We start from the raw sequence: 18,236 nt of genomic DNA on the forward strand, positions 1-18,236 counted from the left end.
CTAATCCCAGCATATATTACAAATCCCAGCAGCAAATCCCAGCAAACACTACAAATCCCAGCAAACACTACAAATCCCAACAGCAAATCCCAGCAAACGGTACAAATCCCAGCAGCAAATCCCAGCAAACGGTACAAATCCCAGCAGCAAATCCCAGCAAACGGTACAAATCCCAGCAGCAAATCCTAGCAAATGGTACAAATCCCAACAGCAAATCCCAGCAAACGGTACAAATCCCAGGTGCAAATCCCAGCAAACGGTACAAATCCCAGCTGCAAATCCCAGCAAACACTACAAATCCCAGCCGCAAATCCAGCAAACACTACAAATCCCAGCAGCAAATCCCAGCAAACGGTACAAATCCCAGCTGCAAATCCAGCAAGCACTCCTAATCCCAGTAGCAAATCGCAGCAAACACTACAAATCCCAGCAGCAAATACCAGCAAACACTCCTAATCCCAGCAAACATTACAAATCCCAGCAGCAAATCCCAGCAAACACTACAAATCCCAGCAAACACTACAAATCCCAGCAGCGAATCCCAGCAAACACTCCTAATCCCAGCAGCAAATCCCAGCAAACACTACAAATCCAAGCAGCAAATCCCAGCAAACGGTACAAATCCCAGCAGCAAAATCTCACATATCACTCCACATGATAGCAAGAAATGGCTGAAGGCACTGGATACTGCAAAGGCTATGGGCCCTGACAATATTCCAGCAATAGTACTGAAGACCTGTGCTCCAGAACTTGCCGCGCCCCTAGCCAAGCTGTTCCAGTACAGCTACAGCACTGGCATCTACCTGGCTATGTGGAAAATTGCCCAGGTATGTCCTGTACACAAAAAGCAGGACCAATCCATCCCAGCCAATTCTCGCCCCATCAGTATATTGTCCATCATCAGTCAAGTAATGGAAGGGGTCATCAACAGTGCTATCAAGCGGCACTTTTGTAGCAATAACCTGCTCACTGATGCTCAGTTTGGGTTCCGCCAGGGCCACTCAGCTCCTGACCTCATTACAGCCTTGGTTCAAACAATGAGAAAAGATCTGAACTCTAGAGGTGAGGCGAGAGTAACTGCCCTTGACATCAAGGCCGCATTTGACCGAGTCTGGCATCAAGCGGCCCTAGCAAAACTTGGAGTAATGGGAGTCGGGGGAAATTCTCCACTGGTTGGAGTCATACCTAGCACAAAGAAATATGGCTGTGGTTGTTGGAGGTCAGTCATCTCAGCTCCAGGACATCACGGAGTTCCAGAGCACACGGAGAGCAGACCAGCGTGAGAAGGGCAGCGGTGGCAGGAGATAAACACTGGCAGCAGAGAGCCCCTTCAACCTGTTTCTACCTGTCAGAGCCAAGTGTGACGTCACAGGAAAACAGGTAGATAATTGGTGGGTATCTCTTCCGTGTCTCTATTGATTGGCCAAGTGGTTTAAATCAGGAGATGTTATTACAGTTTGTTATGACCCAGCAGTTGGTAAAAGCTGAGTTATTTAAACTCCCAGAGGGAAACTTTAATTTCAGTTGGTATGTTTGAGATACAGCTCCAAATTCAGGAATAAACCCACCGAGCCTCCACAGGTTTTTATGTAAATTAAATTAAGCATTTATTAATTTCACAACAAATTTAAACACATACACATGTCTACAAATTACTATCATAACTTTTAAACAAATCCCCAAATTAATCACTCCTAGGAAATCCTCCCCAAGCCAACAGTAACTCAAGGCAGAAATGTCCCCCCCATCGGGGAGGTTGTGCGGGGGCAGGGCAGGCGTGAACCCGATTGGTGCCCCTGATCGGGGCCGTGCCGCCATTTTACGTGGGCAGGCCAATTAAAGAAGCGCTGAGCACTCCCTGTGCAGGCAAGGTGGGGATTCCCATGCGCACAAAAGAGCGCAGAAATCTCCCTGAGGTACAGAGGTGCCTCAGGGAGATTAGTTTAAGGTTTAAAAATTTAAATAAAGAAAAGGAGATATTTTAACACACGTCCCCTCGTGACAGTGTCACATGAGCTGGGACATGTTCATGAATTTTGATAAAATTTTATTTAATGAATGAAGCCTTCATGAAACCTCATCCTGCCCGTGGCCCCGTGGGCTCTTTGCCTGCCCGCCAACCTTAAGGTTGGATGGGCAGCCCTGTTAATTGTTTTAATTACTATTTAAATGGCCTTAATGGGCCTTTGAGAGTTCGGCAGGGGCGTAGCCGACTCTGCTGTGCGCCCACTGAACTGAAAATCCAAATGACGCGCGGTTGACGTCGGGACACCCCGCCCCCGCTCAACCAGAAAATTCTTCCCATAGACTCAAACAGACACCATGTAAAGCACATTTTACCTTATGAATTCAAAATGAGGTTCCTTTCAGTTTGCTCCTTCACAGATACAGTGGGAGGCTTACAGGCTTAGATCTTACATGCCTCTGACTTCCACACACAAAACTCTTATGTACATATCTAGCCTTCCCTTTGAATGTAAATTCTCATTGTATCACCCGGCCCTTTGAACTCCACCTCTTAGTCACAGAGCATAGAGGTCTACAGCACAGAAAGAGGCCATTCAGCCCATTGAGTCTCCACCAGTCAAACAAGTACTTAATCCCATTTTCCAGCACTAGGCCCAAAGCCTTGTATGCCATGGCATCACAAGTGTACATCCAAATACTTCTTAAATGTTATGAGGGTTTCTGCCTCTACCACCCTTTCAGGCAGTGAGTTCCAGATTCCCACCACCCTCTGGGTGAAAAAAATTCTTCCTCACATCCCCTCTAAACCTCCTGCCCCTTACCTTAAATCTATGCCCCCTGGTTATTGATCCCTCTACCAAGGGGAAAAGTTCCTTCCTGTCTACCCTATCTATGCCCCTCAATCATGTCCCCCCTCAATCTCCTCTGCTCCAAGGAAAATAATCCCAATCTATTCAATCTCTCCTCATAACTAAAACTCTTCAGCCCAGGCAACATCCTGGTGAATCTCCTCTGCACTCTCTCTCGTGCAATCACATCCTTCCTATAATGTGGATTCCAGAACTGCACACAATAGTCTAGCTGTGGCCTAACCAGCGTTTTATACAGTTCCAGCATAACCTCCCTGTTCTTATATTCTATGCCTCGGCTAATAAAGGCAAGTAACCCATATGCCTTCTTAACAACCTTATCTACCTGTCCCGCTACCTTAAGGGACCGGTGGATATGCACACCAAGGTCCCTCTGATCCTCGGTACTTCCCAGGGTCCTACCATTCATCGTGTATTCCCATGCCTTATTTGTCCTGCCCAAGTGCATCACCTCACCTCACCTTATCCGGATTAAATTCCATTTGCCACTGATCAGCCCATCTGACCAGCCTGTCTATATCCTCCTGTAATCTAAGGCTATCCTCCTCCCTATTTACCATCCCACCAATTTTCATGTCAACTGCGAACTTACTGATCAACCCTCCTACATTCAAGTCTAAATCATTTATATATACCACAAACAGCAAGGGACCCAACACCAATCCTTAAGGAACCCCACTGAACATAGGCATCCAGTCACAAAAACACCCCTCCACCATCACCCTCTGCTTCCTGCCACTCAGCCAATTCTGGATACAATTTGCCAAATTGCCTTGGATCCCATGGGCTCTTACCTTCATTATCAGTCTCCCATGCGGGACCTTATCAAAAGCTTTGCTGAAGCCCAAGTAGACTACGTCAAATGCATTGCCCTCTTCGAAAAATTCAATCAAATTGGCCAGGCATGACCTCCCCTTAACAAAACCATGCTGACTGTCCTTGATTAATCCCTGCCTTTCCAAGTGTAAACTAATTCTGCCCCTCAGAATTGCTTCCAATAGTTTCCCCACCACTGAGGTTAGACTGACTGGCCTGTAGTTCCCTGGTTTATCCCTTCCTCCTTTCTTGAATAACGGTACCACATTGGCTGTCCTCCAGTCCTCTGGCACCTCTCCTGTGGCCAGAGAGGTATTGAAAATTATTGCCAGTGCCCCTGCTATCTCCTCCTTTGCCTCACTCAACAGCCTGGGATACAATTCATCCGGGCCTGGAGATTTATCTACTTTTAAGCCTGCCAGACCCCTTAAAGCCTCCTCCCTTTCTGTGCTAATTTCTTTAATTATATCACAGTCCTTCTGCCTGATTTCCATACCCACGTCATCCCTCCCACTTGTGAACATTGACACAAAGTATTCATTTACCTATGTCTTCCGGCTCCACACACAAATTACCACCATGGCCCTTAATGGGCCCTACTCTTTCCCTAGTTACCCTCTTACTCTTAGTGTACATGTAAAATAACTTTGGATTTTCCTTTATTTTACCTGCCAATGTTTTTCATGCCCCCTTTTTGCTCTCCTAATTTTCTTTTTAAGTTCCCCCCCTACACCTTCTATACTCCTCTAGGGCTTCCGCTGTTTCGAACCCTCAGTATCTGCTATAAGCCTCCCTTTTTCTCTTTGTCCAATCCTGTATATCCCTCGACATCCAGGGTTCCCTGGATTTGTTGGTCCCCCCCTTTGTCTTTACTGGAATATGTTGGTCCTGTACTCTCGTTATTTCCTTCTTGAATGAATCCCACTGCTCTGATGCGGATTTACCCAAAAGTAGCTGCTCCCAGTCCACTCTGGCCAAATCATATCTGATCTTATTAAAATTGGCCTTCCCCCAATTTAGAACCCTGATTTCTGGCCCATCCTTGTCCTTTTCCATAACAACTTTGAATCTAACGGAGTTATGATCACTATCTGCAAAATGCTCCCCCACTGATACCTCTACCACTTGCCTGGCTTCATTCCCTAAAATAAAGTCCAGGATCTCTTGTGGGTTCTTCTACGTACTGGTTTAAAAAGCTGTCCTGGATGCATTTTAAGAATTCCGCTCCCTCTAAACCAATCACACTATGACTAACCCAGTTAATGTTGGGGAAGTTGAAATCCCCCACTATTACTACCCTATTATTTTTACACTTCTCTGAAATTTGCCTGCACATCTGCTCTTCTATTTTCTCTGACTGTTTGGGGGCCTATAGTACACTCCCAGCAATGTGACTGCTCTTGTTTTGTTTTTCAGTTCTACCCACACGGCTTCATTTGAGGAGCCTTCTAAGATGTCGTCTCTCCTTACTGCTGTAATTGATTCCTTGATCAATATTGCGATATCCCCTCCTCTTTTACCGCCTTCCCTGTCTCGCCTGAAAACCATATATCCTGGAATATTGAGCTGCCAATCCTGCCCCTCTCTCAACCATGTTTCTGTGAAAGCAACGACATCATACTTCCATGTGTTAATTTGTGCCCTCAACTCATCTGCCTTATTCGTCAGACTCCTTGCATTAAAATAAATACCATCCAACCTTGCCAAACTCCCTTGTGCCTTAATTGGCCTATCATTTCTATGCCTTCCAGACTCACTTGCTCTCTTCTAATTTTGGCTGTGCATCTCCCGCTGCTGAACCTCCTCTCAGGATCCCATCTCCCTGGCAAGTTAGTTTAAACCCTCCCCAACAGCACTAGCAAACCTTCCTGCAAGGATGTTGGTCCCATTCCAGTTCAGGTGCAACCCGTCCGCCTTGTACAGGTCCCACTGCCCCCAGAAACGGACCCAATGTCCCAGAAATCTAAAGCCCCTCCCTCCTGCACCATCTCTCCAGCCACACAGTCGTCTGGGCTAACCTCCTATTTCTATACTCACTAGGGCATGGCACCGGAAGTAATCCAGAGATTACTACCTTTGAGGCCCTGTTTTTTAATCTGTTTCCCAGCTCCCTAAGTTCTGCTTGCAGGACCTCATCCTTCTTTCTATCAATGTCATTGGTACCAATATGTACCACGATCTCTGTCTATTTGCCCTCCCCCTTTAGAATGCCCTGCAGCTGTTCAGTGACATCCTTAACCCTGGCACCAGGGAGGCAACATACCATCCTGGAGTCACATCTATGACCGCAGAAATGCCTGTTCTGTTCCCCTTACTATCGAGTCTCCTACCACTATTGCTCTTCCCCCCTTTTTCCTCCCCCTTTTTCCTCCTCTTCAAACATTGAAACCCTTTTCATAGTGCCAATTTTATTAGTAATATAAACATATTGTTCGGTGTCTCCTGGCCAGGTGCAAGATTTCACCCCCAGTCTTTGAATGGTTTATTCAACAAAATGCAAATGTACTCTTTACCTTAACTTCCTTACTGTTTAACATCTCAAAACTACTATACATCAAGACACTCAGACTCGCTGGCTTTAACCCAATTAAAAGACACACACTCACACCCACAGACACAGACCCTACTACAAGTCCAATTTAAAATAATTTCCAATAACATTATATGCATTAATATCTTTATGACAAGCTGAAGAGTACAGTTAAAAAATTCACTTTTAAAATATTTAACATCCAACTGAATTAATTAAATAGAATAGATGGCTGGGCAGGTGATGTGTTGCAGCTGTAGGATGTGGGCACTGGAGGATGCCGGTGCGATCCAGTGACCACATCTGCAGCAGGTGTTGGCTGCTCGAGGAACTTTGGCTCAGAGTTGATGAGCTGAAGTCCGAGCTGTGGACACTGAGACATATCAGGGAGGGGGAGTGTTACCTGGACAGTGTTTCAGGAGGTAGTCACACCCCTTAGATTAATTACATCAAATTTGGTCTGTGGTCAGGGACAGGAGGATGTGACTGTGAGTGAGGCAGGTATGGGGATCCAGAATTTACCTTTGGAAGAGCCTCAGCCAATGCCCTTGCCCAGTAGGTATGAGGTTCTTGCTCCCAGTGTGGATGGGGGCACAGACTGCAGGGAGGATGAGCAAACTGACCACAGCACCGTGGTACAGAGTGGCATTCAAGTGGGGGGAGAAAAGAGAAATGTAGTAGTAATAGGGGATAGCATAGTAAGGGGAATAGATACTGTTCTGTGTAGCAAATACAGAGAGTCCTGAAGGCTGTGTTGCTCACCTGGTGCCAAGGTGAAGGACATCTCTCCTGGGCTGGAGAGGAACTAGGAGTGGGAGGGGAAGGATCTAGTTGTCATGGTCCATGTAGGTACCAACGACATAAATGTGTAACTCAAAGATTAGTGTGGGAGAAATGGGTTCTGATTCATGGAGCACTGGCACCAGTACTGGGGAAGAAGAGAGCTATTCCGTTGGGACGGGCTTCATTTGAACCATGCTGGGACCAGTGTCCTGGTGAATTGTATAACTAGCTTTGTAAACAGGGCTTTAAGCTAATTACTGGGGGTGAGGGTTCAATTGAAGGGAAGTTTAAAAACTCAAAAAGAAACGAGAGAGCAGAGGTGCAGGATAGTGAAGAGGCGAGTGATGATCAAAGTGTGACAGAAAGGGGCAGAAAATATAAGCAGAAGAGTGCAGCAGAAATTAGAATCAGAATGAGCAATAATGGTAAAAAGACAAAGCTTAAGGCTCTTTATCTGAATGCAGGCAGCATTTGTAACAAGATAGATGAGTTGACAGCACAAATAGAAATATATGGCTATGACTTGATAACTATTATAGAGCCGTGGTTGCAGGGTGACCAAGACTGGGAACTCAATATTCAAGGGTATTCAATGTTCTAGAAAAATAGGCAAAAAGGAAAAGAAGGTGGGGTAGCTTTGTTAATAAAGGAAGGTATCAGTGCAGTGGTGGGTAGTGATATAGGTAGCATAGATTGTGATGCAGAATCAGTTTGGGTAGAAATAAAGAATAGCAAGGGGAAGAAGTCGTCCATAAGCCCCTGAAGTGTTCCCTCGCTGTCGGACAAAGTATAAATCGGGAAATAATGGGGGTGTGTAAGAAGGGCATTACAATTGTCATGGGTGATTTTAATCTGCATATTGACTGGATAAATCAGATTGGCAGGGGCAACATGGAAGACAAATTTGTAGAGTGCATCAAGGATTGTTTCTTAGAGCAATACGTTGCAGAACCTACCCAGGAACAGGCTGTTTTAGATCGAGTAATGTGTAATGAGGTGGGATTAATAAGAGATACTGTAGTTAAGGATCCTCTAGGGGGTAGTGGTCACAACATGGTAGAATTTCAAATTCAGTTTGAGGGCGAGCAACTCGGGTCTCAAACTGGTGTCCTCAACTTAAATAAGGGCAATTACAGAGGTATGAATAAAGTGTAAGAGACTAAGGGGAAGGTCAGTGGATGAGCAGTGGCAGAAATTTAAGCAGATATTTCATAACGCTCAGCAAAAATTTATCCCGGTCAAAAAGAAGGACTCGATGAGAAGGATGAACCACCCGTGTTTAACAGAGATGGTCAAGGAGAGTATCCAATCAAAACCTAAGGCATACAAAGCGGCAAAAACTAGTGGTAGGCCAGAGGATTGGGAATTTTTTAGGGACCAGCAGATGACTAAAAAGCTAATAAAGAGGGAGAAAATTGATTACAGAATCACAGTGCAGAAGAGGCCCTTTGGCACATCGAGTCTGCACCGACACGTGAGAAACACCTGACCTACCTACCTAATCCCATTTACCAGCACTTGGCCCATAGCCTTGAATGTTATGACGTGCCAAGTGCTCATCCAGGTACTTTTTAAAGGATGTGAGGCAACCCGCCTCCACCACCCTCCCAGGCAGCGCATTCCAGACTGTCACCGCCCTCTGGGTAAAAAAGTTTTTCCTCACATCCCCCCTAAACCTCCTGCCCATCACTTTGAACTTATGTCCCCTCATGACTGACCCTTCAACTAAGGGGAACAGCTGCTCCCTATCCACCCTGTCCAGGCTCCTCATTATGAAAGTAAATTGGCAAGAAATTTAAAAACAAACAGCAAGAGCTTCTATGGGTATATAAAAAGAGAGAGTGGCTAAAGTGAGTGTGGGACCCTTGGAGGATGTGACTGGAGAATTGATAATGGGGAACAGGGAAATGGCAGATAATTTAAACCAATATTTTGCATCAGTCTTCACGGTGGAGGACACTCTAAACACCCCAAAGATATCAGATAAGCAAGGAGCTAATGGGAGGAAAGATCTTGTAACAGTCTCTATCACAAGGGACAAAGTATTTGACAAACTAATGGGACTAAAGGTAGACAAGTTGCCAAGACCTGATAACCTGCAACCAAGGGTTTTAAAGGAAGTGGCTGCAGAGATAGTGGAGGTACTGGTCGAAATATTCCAGAACTCTGTCGTGTGTACCATCTACAAGATGCACTGCAGCAATTCACAAAGGCTGTGTAGGCAGCACCTTCCAAATCCACGGCCGCTACCATCTAGAAGGACAAGGGCAGCAGAGAGATTCGAACACCATCACCTAGAAGCTCCCCTCTGAGTCACTCACCGTCCTGACTTGGAAATATATCACCGTTCCTTCACTGTCGCTGGGTCAAAATCCTGGAACTCCTTTCCTAACAGCACTGTGGGTGTACCTATACCACATGGACTGCAGCGGTTCAAGAAGACAGCTCACCACCACCTTCTCAAGGGCAACTAGGGATGGGCAATAAATGCTGGGCTAGTCAATGCTGCCCACACCCTGTAAATGAATAAAAAAAAGCTACAAATCCCAGCAACATTACAAATCCCAGCAGCAAATCCCAGCAACACTACAAATCCCAGTAAACCCCACAAATCACAGCAGCACTACAATTCCTAACAGCAAATCCCAGCAATCACTTCAAATCCCAGCAGCTCAACAACACCTGTAAGTGTGGATAAACAGGATGGAGGAATCCAGCATGGAGTCTTCATTCACTGTTCATGTAGATATCTTAGCTGATATGACAATCTCTCTGTCCAAACAGCCTGTATTGGACTCCTCATGACTTGAAAACCTCCCAGGGAAGTGATTCTAAAATGGACAAAATGTCTGTTTCTCCCTCACCTGCTCATCAACTACTTCCTGTTTTAAACACTCTTTCATTCCATTCATAACATCAGCTTTAGTTTTTACCATAGTGAATCACGTATCTTACCCTATTGTCTGTGACCTGATCAATTGATCCCTTCCTCCTGTCCCTGAAAACACAGAGACATGCATAGACTGTGCAATAGAGAGAGAGAGAGAGAGAGGCACTGACTGTGAGACACAGAGAGAGACAGACACACAGACTGACAGTGGGATAGAGAGAGAGGTAGTGGTCATGGGTTTGAAAGGTGCTGTTGAAGGAGCCTTGGTGAATCCCTGCAATGCATCTTGTAGATGGTACACACTGCTGCTACTGTGTGTCATGGGGTCCAGAGTCAATGTTGGGGACCCTCAGGGCAACTCCCTCCCAACTGTATACCACTGTGCTGCCACCTCTGCTGAGTCTGTCCTGCTGGTGGGACAGGACATACCCAGGGATGGTGATGATGGTGTCTGGGACATTATCTGTCAGGTATGATTCTATGATGATGACTATGTCAGGCTGTTGCTTGACTAGTCTGTGAGACAGCTCTCCCAATTTTGACACTAAGCCCCAGATGTTAGTAAGGAGGACTCAGCAGGGTCGACGGGGCTGCTGTTTCCGGTGCCTAGGTCGATGCCGGGTGGTCTATCCGGTTTCATTCTTTTTCTGTGACTTTGTAGCGGTTTGATACAACTGAGTGGTTTGTTAGGCCATTTCAGAGGGCATTTAAGAGTCAACCACATTGCTGTGGGTCTGGAATCACAGGTAGGTCAGACCAGGTAAAGACGACAGATTTCCTGCCCTAAAGGACATTAGTGAACCAGATGGGTTTTTACAACAGTCGACAATGGTTTCAAGGTCATCATTAGACTTTTAATTCCAAATTTTTTATTGAATTCAATTTCCACCATCGGCCGTGGTGGGATTCGAACTCGGGTGCCCAGAGCATTACCCTGGGTCTCTAGATTACTAGCCCAGCTACATTACAAAGTAAACATGGATTTATGAAAGGGAAATCATGTTTGATAAACCTACCAGAGTTTTTTTTTGAGGCTGTAACTAGCAGAATAGATAAGGGAGAACCAGTGGATGTGGTGTATTTAGATTTTCAGAAAGCTTTTGATAAAGTCCCACATAAGAGGTTAGTGTGTAAAATTAAAGCACATGGGGTTGGGGGTAATATATCGGCATGGACTGAGAATTGGTTAGCAGACAGGAAACAGAGAGTAGGAATAAATGGGTCTTTTTCAGAGTGGCAGGTGGTGACTGATGGGGTACCACGGGGATCAGTGCTTGGGTCCCAGCTATTCACAATATACATCAATGATTTGGATGAGGGAACCAAATGTAATATTTCCAAGTTTGCTGACGACACAAAACTAGGTGGGAATGTGCGCGATGAGGAGGGTGTTAAGAGGCCTCAAGGTGATTTGCACAGGTTGAGTGAGTGGGCAAATACATGGCAGAAGCAGTATAACGTGGATAAGTGTGAAGTTATCCACTTTGGTAGGAAAAACAGAATAGCAGAGTATTATTTAAATAGTGATAGATTGGGAAATGTTAAATGTACAAAGGGATCTGGGCGTTCACTGAAAGCCAGCATGCAGGTGCAGCAAGCAGTTAAGAAGGTAAATGGTATGTTGGCCTTCATTGCGAGAGGACCTGAGTACAGGAACAAGGATGTCTTACTGCAGCTATACAGGGCCTTGGTGGGACCACAGCTGGAGTATTGTGTGTAGTTTTGGTCTCCTTACCTAAGAAAGGATATACTTGCCATAGAGGGAGTGCAGCGAAGGTTCACCAGACTGATTCCTGGGATGGCAGGATTGTTGTATGAGGAGAGATTTGGCCAACTGGGCCTGTATTCACTGGAGTTTAGAAGAATGAGAGGGGATCTTATTGAAACATAAAATTCTGACAGGGATGGACAGACTGGATGCAGGGATGATGTTTCCTCTGGCTGGAGGGTCTAGAACAAGGGGTCACAATCTCAGGATACTGGGTAGACCATTTAGGACTGAGATGAGGAGAAACTTCTTCATTCAGAGGGTGGTGAACCTGTGGAATTCTCTACCACAGAAGCTGTGGAGGCCAAGTTACTGAATATATCTAAGAAGTAAACATAGATTTCTGGACTCTCAAGGTGTCAAGGGGTGTAGGGAGAGAGCAGGAGTACAGCGTTGAGTTAGAGGATCGGCCATGATCATACTGAATGGCGGAGCAGTCTCGAAGGGCTGAATGATCTACTCCTGCTCCTATTTCCTATGTTTCTATGCTTCTACATTGGTTTCACTTTATTCATGTGGACACTAAGCTAGTGTCAATAATAATAGAGCTAAATGCACTGACACGCCTCGCTGTTGGCACGAATCGATGGTTACAGGGGGAGTTGGGAACATTTCCTTTATTGTGGAAGAAACTGTTGTGTTTTTTTGTTTCCTCTTTATTGAATGTTCAGAAACTGTTCCCAATTGTGAAAGGATTGAGAAATTTTGTGTGAGAGATTTAAAGTAATTGACAAAAGAAACAACAATGATATGAGGAAAATCTTTTTCACACAGCGAGTGGTTAAGGCCTGGAATGCACTGCCTGAGACTGTGGTGGAGGCAGGTTCAACTGAAGCATTCAGAATGGAATTGGACTGTTATCTGAAAAGGAAGAATGTGCCGGGTTACGGGGAGAAGGTGGGGGAATGGCTCTAGGTAAATTGCTCATTTGGAGAGCCGGTGCTGACACAATCGGTTGAATGGCCTCCTTCTGCGCTGTAACAATTCCGTGGTTCTGCACTGTTGGTGTCCAGTGTTGCACTCTCCATTCTGTGGGACATGGCTGCACTTGTAGGCTGAGCTGTCCCTCCCCTGTTTGCATTGTGTTACGACTGAGATGGGTTGAGTGCACAGTTGATCTAGCCCCACTGCTCTGCAGGTTACACAGGGGAGGTGGTGGCATAGTGGTATTGTCACTGGACTAGTAATCCAGAGACCGAAGGGAATCCCAGAACGGCAGATGGTGAAATTTGAATCCAATAAAAATCTGGAATTAAAAGCCTGATGATGACCATGAAACCATTGCCGATTGTCAAAAAAACCCATTTGATTTGCTAAGGTCCTTTAGGGAAGGAAATCTGCTGCCCTTACCTGGTCTGGCCAACATGTGACTCCAGACCCACAGCAATGTGGTTGACTCTTAAATCACAGAATCACAGGCTTGTTAGAAGGAGGCCATTCGACCCATCATGTCTGCACCGGCTCTCTGAGCATTTTGACTTAGTGCCAATCTCCCATATGCCCTCTGAACAAGGGCAATTAGGGATGGCAATAAATGCTGGCCTAGCCAGCAATGCCCACACCCCATGAACAAATATATATTTAAAACAAACAGAAATGTAAATGTTTCATTCACCCACCAAAATGGCTAATTATTTACCTTCTCTATTGTTAGAATAAGACTTCTTTCAATAAAGCCAGAATGATTGATTTATTATGAAACAAAATTTCTGTTTAAAACAAGTTGCAAGAACTGGTTAGCACACAATTTGTAATCTGGAGCTGTAACTATCTAGCCTTTTTAAAATTCCCCAGCACGCGCGCTCACACACACAAAGGACAAACAAATAGGGTCTCTGCAGAGATGGGCAATTGAGGAAAAGCTCTATTTAAAAAAAAGGATAAAGTTCACAGGCTTTTGATGCTGTCAATCTGATGCTCCCTCATGCGAGGATGGGTCGCTAGCCCCAGTAGATGCCTCAAGGTTCTCACTAACGGAGCTTCGGCATGGAAAACAGAGCCGGGTCAATCCTTCTTGACTCAGCCTCTTGGGTTTCCAAATACAGACAAATTCCACTGAGATGAAGATTCTCAGCTGGATAATGATGACCATACTTTATTTTGGGCAAGGCAAGGAGACCGTGAGCTGGGCAACTTTACCCCTTCTCAGTTCATTCCCAACTAAGTTCAAATAAACAAGTTCAAAACTTAATGCTCATCTTTGCCAGGTGATTTCCAGTAAATCACCAGGGCCTTTGCCTTTAAAATAGTTTTTTTCCCCCCGGCCATTAAAGTGATTACTGTTCAAATAAGAAAATAGCTCTCCTCCTCAAGTGCTATGTTGACCAGGTGATTTAGTGGAAAAGACATGCTTGTTCACAGTCCAAGGTGAACTTACAACCTTTTTAAAAAAATCCAAGTGTCCAAATAAAGCAACATCCTTCTAAATTTTAAAAGATATACAGTTCTTGAAGATATGTTTCTAACAGCTGTAAAGAACATTGTCCGAGATCACTCTCTCACTCTCAGCAGGGAGTATTTAAATTGAGATGAACTCAGAGCCCTGTAGGGACCCTGCCAGTCACATGAGATGGACCCACATGTGGACAGTACTGACACCAACATTTAGACCCCTCATTTTCATACCTTGACCTTACTGCCCCCATCACCACATCCACCACACCCAGGACACCAGGCCCTTCCCACTTCACTCTTCAATGACCCAACCCAACTGTCTGTCGTCCCCTGAATCCCCCTTGCATTCCTCCATGCTCCAGAGCCCAGTCCACAGCCCTCACACTGAGTCAGCCTTGCTGGTCTGATGCTTCCATGCAAGCTGCCATTGTCCTGCTCTCATCCCGTGTGCCATAGAGTTAAACAAAGAAAACCACTGGGACACAACTGCAAAAAGCCAACTGTGGAATAGAGAGAGAGAGAGAAACAGAGAGAGAGACCGAGACAGATGGAGAGGGAGAGAGAGACTGATAGAGAGAGAGGCAGAGACACTGACTGTGGGAGAGAGAAACAGAGAGAGAGAGAAATACACACACACATATACGCATGAACTGACTGTAGGATAGAAAGCTATGTAGCGGTGAGTTTAGAGGTGTTACAGTTTTATCAGACTGGAGGTTGTCATAATGCTCTAATTACGGAAAATGGTTCATCTTCAAAAATTAAGAACATTCTAGAAGAATTTGCGTTAAAAGACAATGTCCCTTAAAGGGTTAATGCAAGTCCTGGAACAGACAGCATTATACAGGAAAAGGTAATTAAGCAGTTTTAAATAAGCTGAAAACCTCTTGATCCTGGCGGACTGTTTACAAAAGGGTCACATGGTGACTTATGGTTCAGAGAAAAAAAACATGCCTGGAAAACTGTGTTTAAAAAGTTGGTAGGCTGTTTTGCTTTGGAGGAGAAAAAGGGTCAGCTCCTTGTGTAAAGAAGACAACAGCTGCTGAAGACCCTGACCCAGTTCCAAAGCAGAGAGCGAATGGAAGTTGCTCCAAAGTCGTTCTACGTTTCCTCGAAGACCGCCTGAAAAGTAAAAGTCACCAATTGTTTCCCAGACCAGCGCTGAGACCCACATGTATAGCCCAGACACCATTTCAAGGACTCCATCATCCATCCTTTTCCCTGAACCATTGACTTTTAACCTTTTCACAAAATTCATCTACTTGATTTAATTCTTTTTTTTTGGAGTGGTGGGGGGTGGGGGTGGTGTATGTGTGAGCGAGAAAGAGTTAGGATATTTAGAAAGAGTAATTATTAAACTTTTATATTTCATACCCAATGTTAATAAGCTTTGCCTGTCTACTTGACAAGTTTGGTTTCATAATAAACTATTAATTTAGCTGTTTATTGAAGAAATGTGGGCATTGAGTGGTCATTCTGAGATTATAGTCATACAGAATTTGAGTGTTGCTGATAAAAGAGACATGTCTCAGCTTTTCGTCTTGCACTCATCAGGACACTTACAAGAATACCAATATAAGGGGGAAAACAACAATTTATACTGTATGTGAAGAGACCACTGATTGGTTGGAAAATGGGCTCTTATTGGTCGAGGCATTGCCAAGGAGAATGCACCAATTATGGTGACTGACAGTTAACTGCCAAGCATTGTTTGAAGTTTAAACCAGGCAACTTGACTCTGATTGGTCAAGGCATTGCCCTGCAGAATGAGTCAGCAAATGGCTGTCAGTTATTTTGTTTAGTTGAAGCAGGTGCAATGTATATACGTGTTCTTTCTGTCTGCAAGGAACAGGGCCCTGTGTATTATATAGGTAGCTTCCTGTATATGCAGATGTGTCACACTGTGAACCCAACTGACAATCTTAAACTGGTTGTCAGCGTAATTCATAGCACACTGAGGATTATTTAGCAAATGTTGCCTAATCGTGGAGTCACATCTAATATTCTGTTTTGAATTTTGCAAGCAGGAGCTGGTTGGGTACAGTCTGTACCTTGTCCACTGTGAGCAGCGGCTGGGATATACTGTTTGATACAATCCGCCAGTCTTTGGGACATACGGCCTAAATAAATAGTCTACATGCCAGCCAATCAGCATTCTCTTCTTACACGGTATAAATTGTTGTTTTCCCCTTGCACTGGTATTCTTGTGGAGTGCCCTGATGAGTACAAGACAAAAAGCTTCGACATGTCTCTTTTTTCTGCAATATTCTGAGATTAATAGGTAAAACTCATATGCTGGCCATATAGCTAGCTGGAAAAATCATTGAAATATATGTTGTGACCCGTGGAGTAGTGGAACTAGAGACAAACAGTGCACTCCTCCCAACCCGGTTGTGACAGTTTGGTACCGAGGGGTGTTCCCCAGGGGCCTGTATGTGAACCACTGCTATTTTTGATATATATGAATGATTAGGACTTGGGCAATACAGGGAATCATTCCTAAATTTGCAGATGACACAAAATGTGGGAGCATTCTGGTAAAAAATAAGGATAGTAAGATGCTTCAGGAGGACATAGACTGGTGAAAGGAGAGGATATAATTTAGTACGTAGAAATGTGTTTAATAAATTGGTAAGAAGAATGCAGAGAGAAATATGAACAAAATGGTCCAATTTTACAGGGTGCGCAGTGTGTTTGACGCGTTGGAAAAACCTTCCCCTCCAAAGGAGACATTTACCCCATGTATGAGGGTGGAGGAAGGCCAGACCTTTATCGAGAATCTTCGAAAGCGACTGGATGAAGAAGCAAAAGCAAGGAAGGAGCGGGAGAAGAGGCGACGGCGAGTTATATTGGATCAGCTCCAAGCGCATGAGGCTCAGGAGGTAGGTTGGTGCAGTGTGGCATTGAGCTCAGTAATGAGGGTGCAGAGAGGCATTGGACACAGAAATGAGGATGGAGAGCGGCATTGGGCCCCGTAATGAGGGTGCAGAGTGGCATTTGGATCAGTAATGAGGTTACAGAGTGGCACTGTGCCGATTGATGAGGGGCATTAGGCTCAGTGATGAGGGTGTAGGGTGGCATTGGGGTCAGCAATGAGGGTGCAGTTCAACATTGGGCCCAGTAATGATGGTATAGTGCCACATTGTCCCAGTAATGAGGGTGCAAAGTGCCACTGGGCACAGTAATGATGGTGCAGAGTGGCATTGGGCCTCATAATGAGGGTGCAGAGTGGCGTTGGGCCCAATAATGAGGGTGCAGAGTGGCATTGGGCCCAGTAATGAGGATGCAGAGTGGCATTGGGCCTCATAATGAGGGTTCAGAGTGGCATTGGGCTCAGTAATGAGGGTGCAGAGTGGCATTGAACCCAATAATGAGGGTGCAGAGTGGCATTGAACCCAATAATGACGGTGCAGAGTGGCATTGAACCCAATAATGAGGGTGGAGAGTGGCATTGAACCCAATAATGACAGTGCAGAGTGGCACTGGGCCCCGTAATGAGGAAGCAGACCGGCTTTGGGGCGGTGATGAGGGTGCAGAGTGGCATTGGGCCCAGTAATGAGGGTGCAGAGTGGCATTGGGACCAGTGATGGGGCGCATTTCGACCTTGGACCAGTAATGATGGCACAGTGTCGCATTGTACCAGTAATGAGGGTGCAGAGTGGCATTGGACCCAGTGATGAGGGTGCAGAGTGGCATTGAACCCAATAATTAGGGTGCAGAGTGGCACTGGGACCAGTAATGAGTGTGCAGAGTGGCATTGGGCCCAATAATGAGGGTGCAGAGTGGCATTGGGCCCCGTAATCAGGGTGCAGAGTGATATTGGGCCCCATAATGAGGGTGCAGAGTGATATTGGGCCCAATGATTAGGGTGCAGAGTGGCAATGGGCCCCGTAATGAGGAAGCAGACTGGCTTTGGGCCAGTGATGATGGTGCAGAGTGGCATTGGGTCAGTTTTGAGGGTGCAGAGTGGCATTGGGCCCTGTAATTAGTGTGCAAAGTGGCATTGGGCCCAGTAATGAGGCTGCAGAGTGGCATTGGGCCCAGTAATGAGGGTGCAGATTGGCATTGGGCCCAGTAATGAGGGTGCTTTTTTGGCATTGGGCCCAGTAATGAGGGTGCAGATTGGCATTGGGCCCAGTAATGAGGGTGCAGAGTGGCATTGGGCTCAGTAATGAGGGTGCAGAGTGGCATTGGGCCCAGTGATGAGGGTGCAGAGTG

At 45.5% G+C, this 18,236-nt stretch overlaps 1 protein-coding gene across 1 annotated transcript in view; it reads left to right on the plus strand.

The window, feature by feature from the left end:
• The window catches only part of spef2 (sperm flagellar 2), a 314,152-nt gene that overhangs the window by 58,896 nt on the left and 237,020 nt on the right, over positions 1 to 18,236 (plus strand). Inside the window, exon 7 of the mRNA XM_078557229.1 lies at positions 16,699 to 16,900. Coding sequence (XP_078413355.1) covers positions 16,699 to 16,900 — 202 coding nt within the window. The remainder of the gene's footprint in view (positions 1 to 16,698; positions 16,901 to 18,236) is intronic.

The sequence above is a fragment of the Cetorhinus maximus genome, chromosome 2 (genome assembly GCF_964194155.1).
Source record: "Cetorhinus maximus chromosome 2, sCetMax3.hap1.1, whole genome shotgun sequence".
NCBI lineage: Eukaryota > Metazoa > Chordata > Chondrichthyes > Lamniformes > Cetorhinidae > Cetorhinus > Cetorhinus maximus.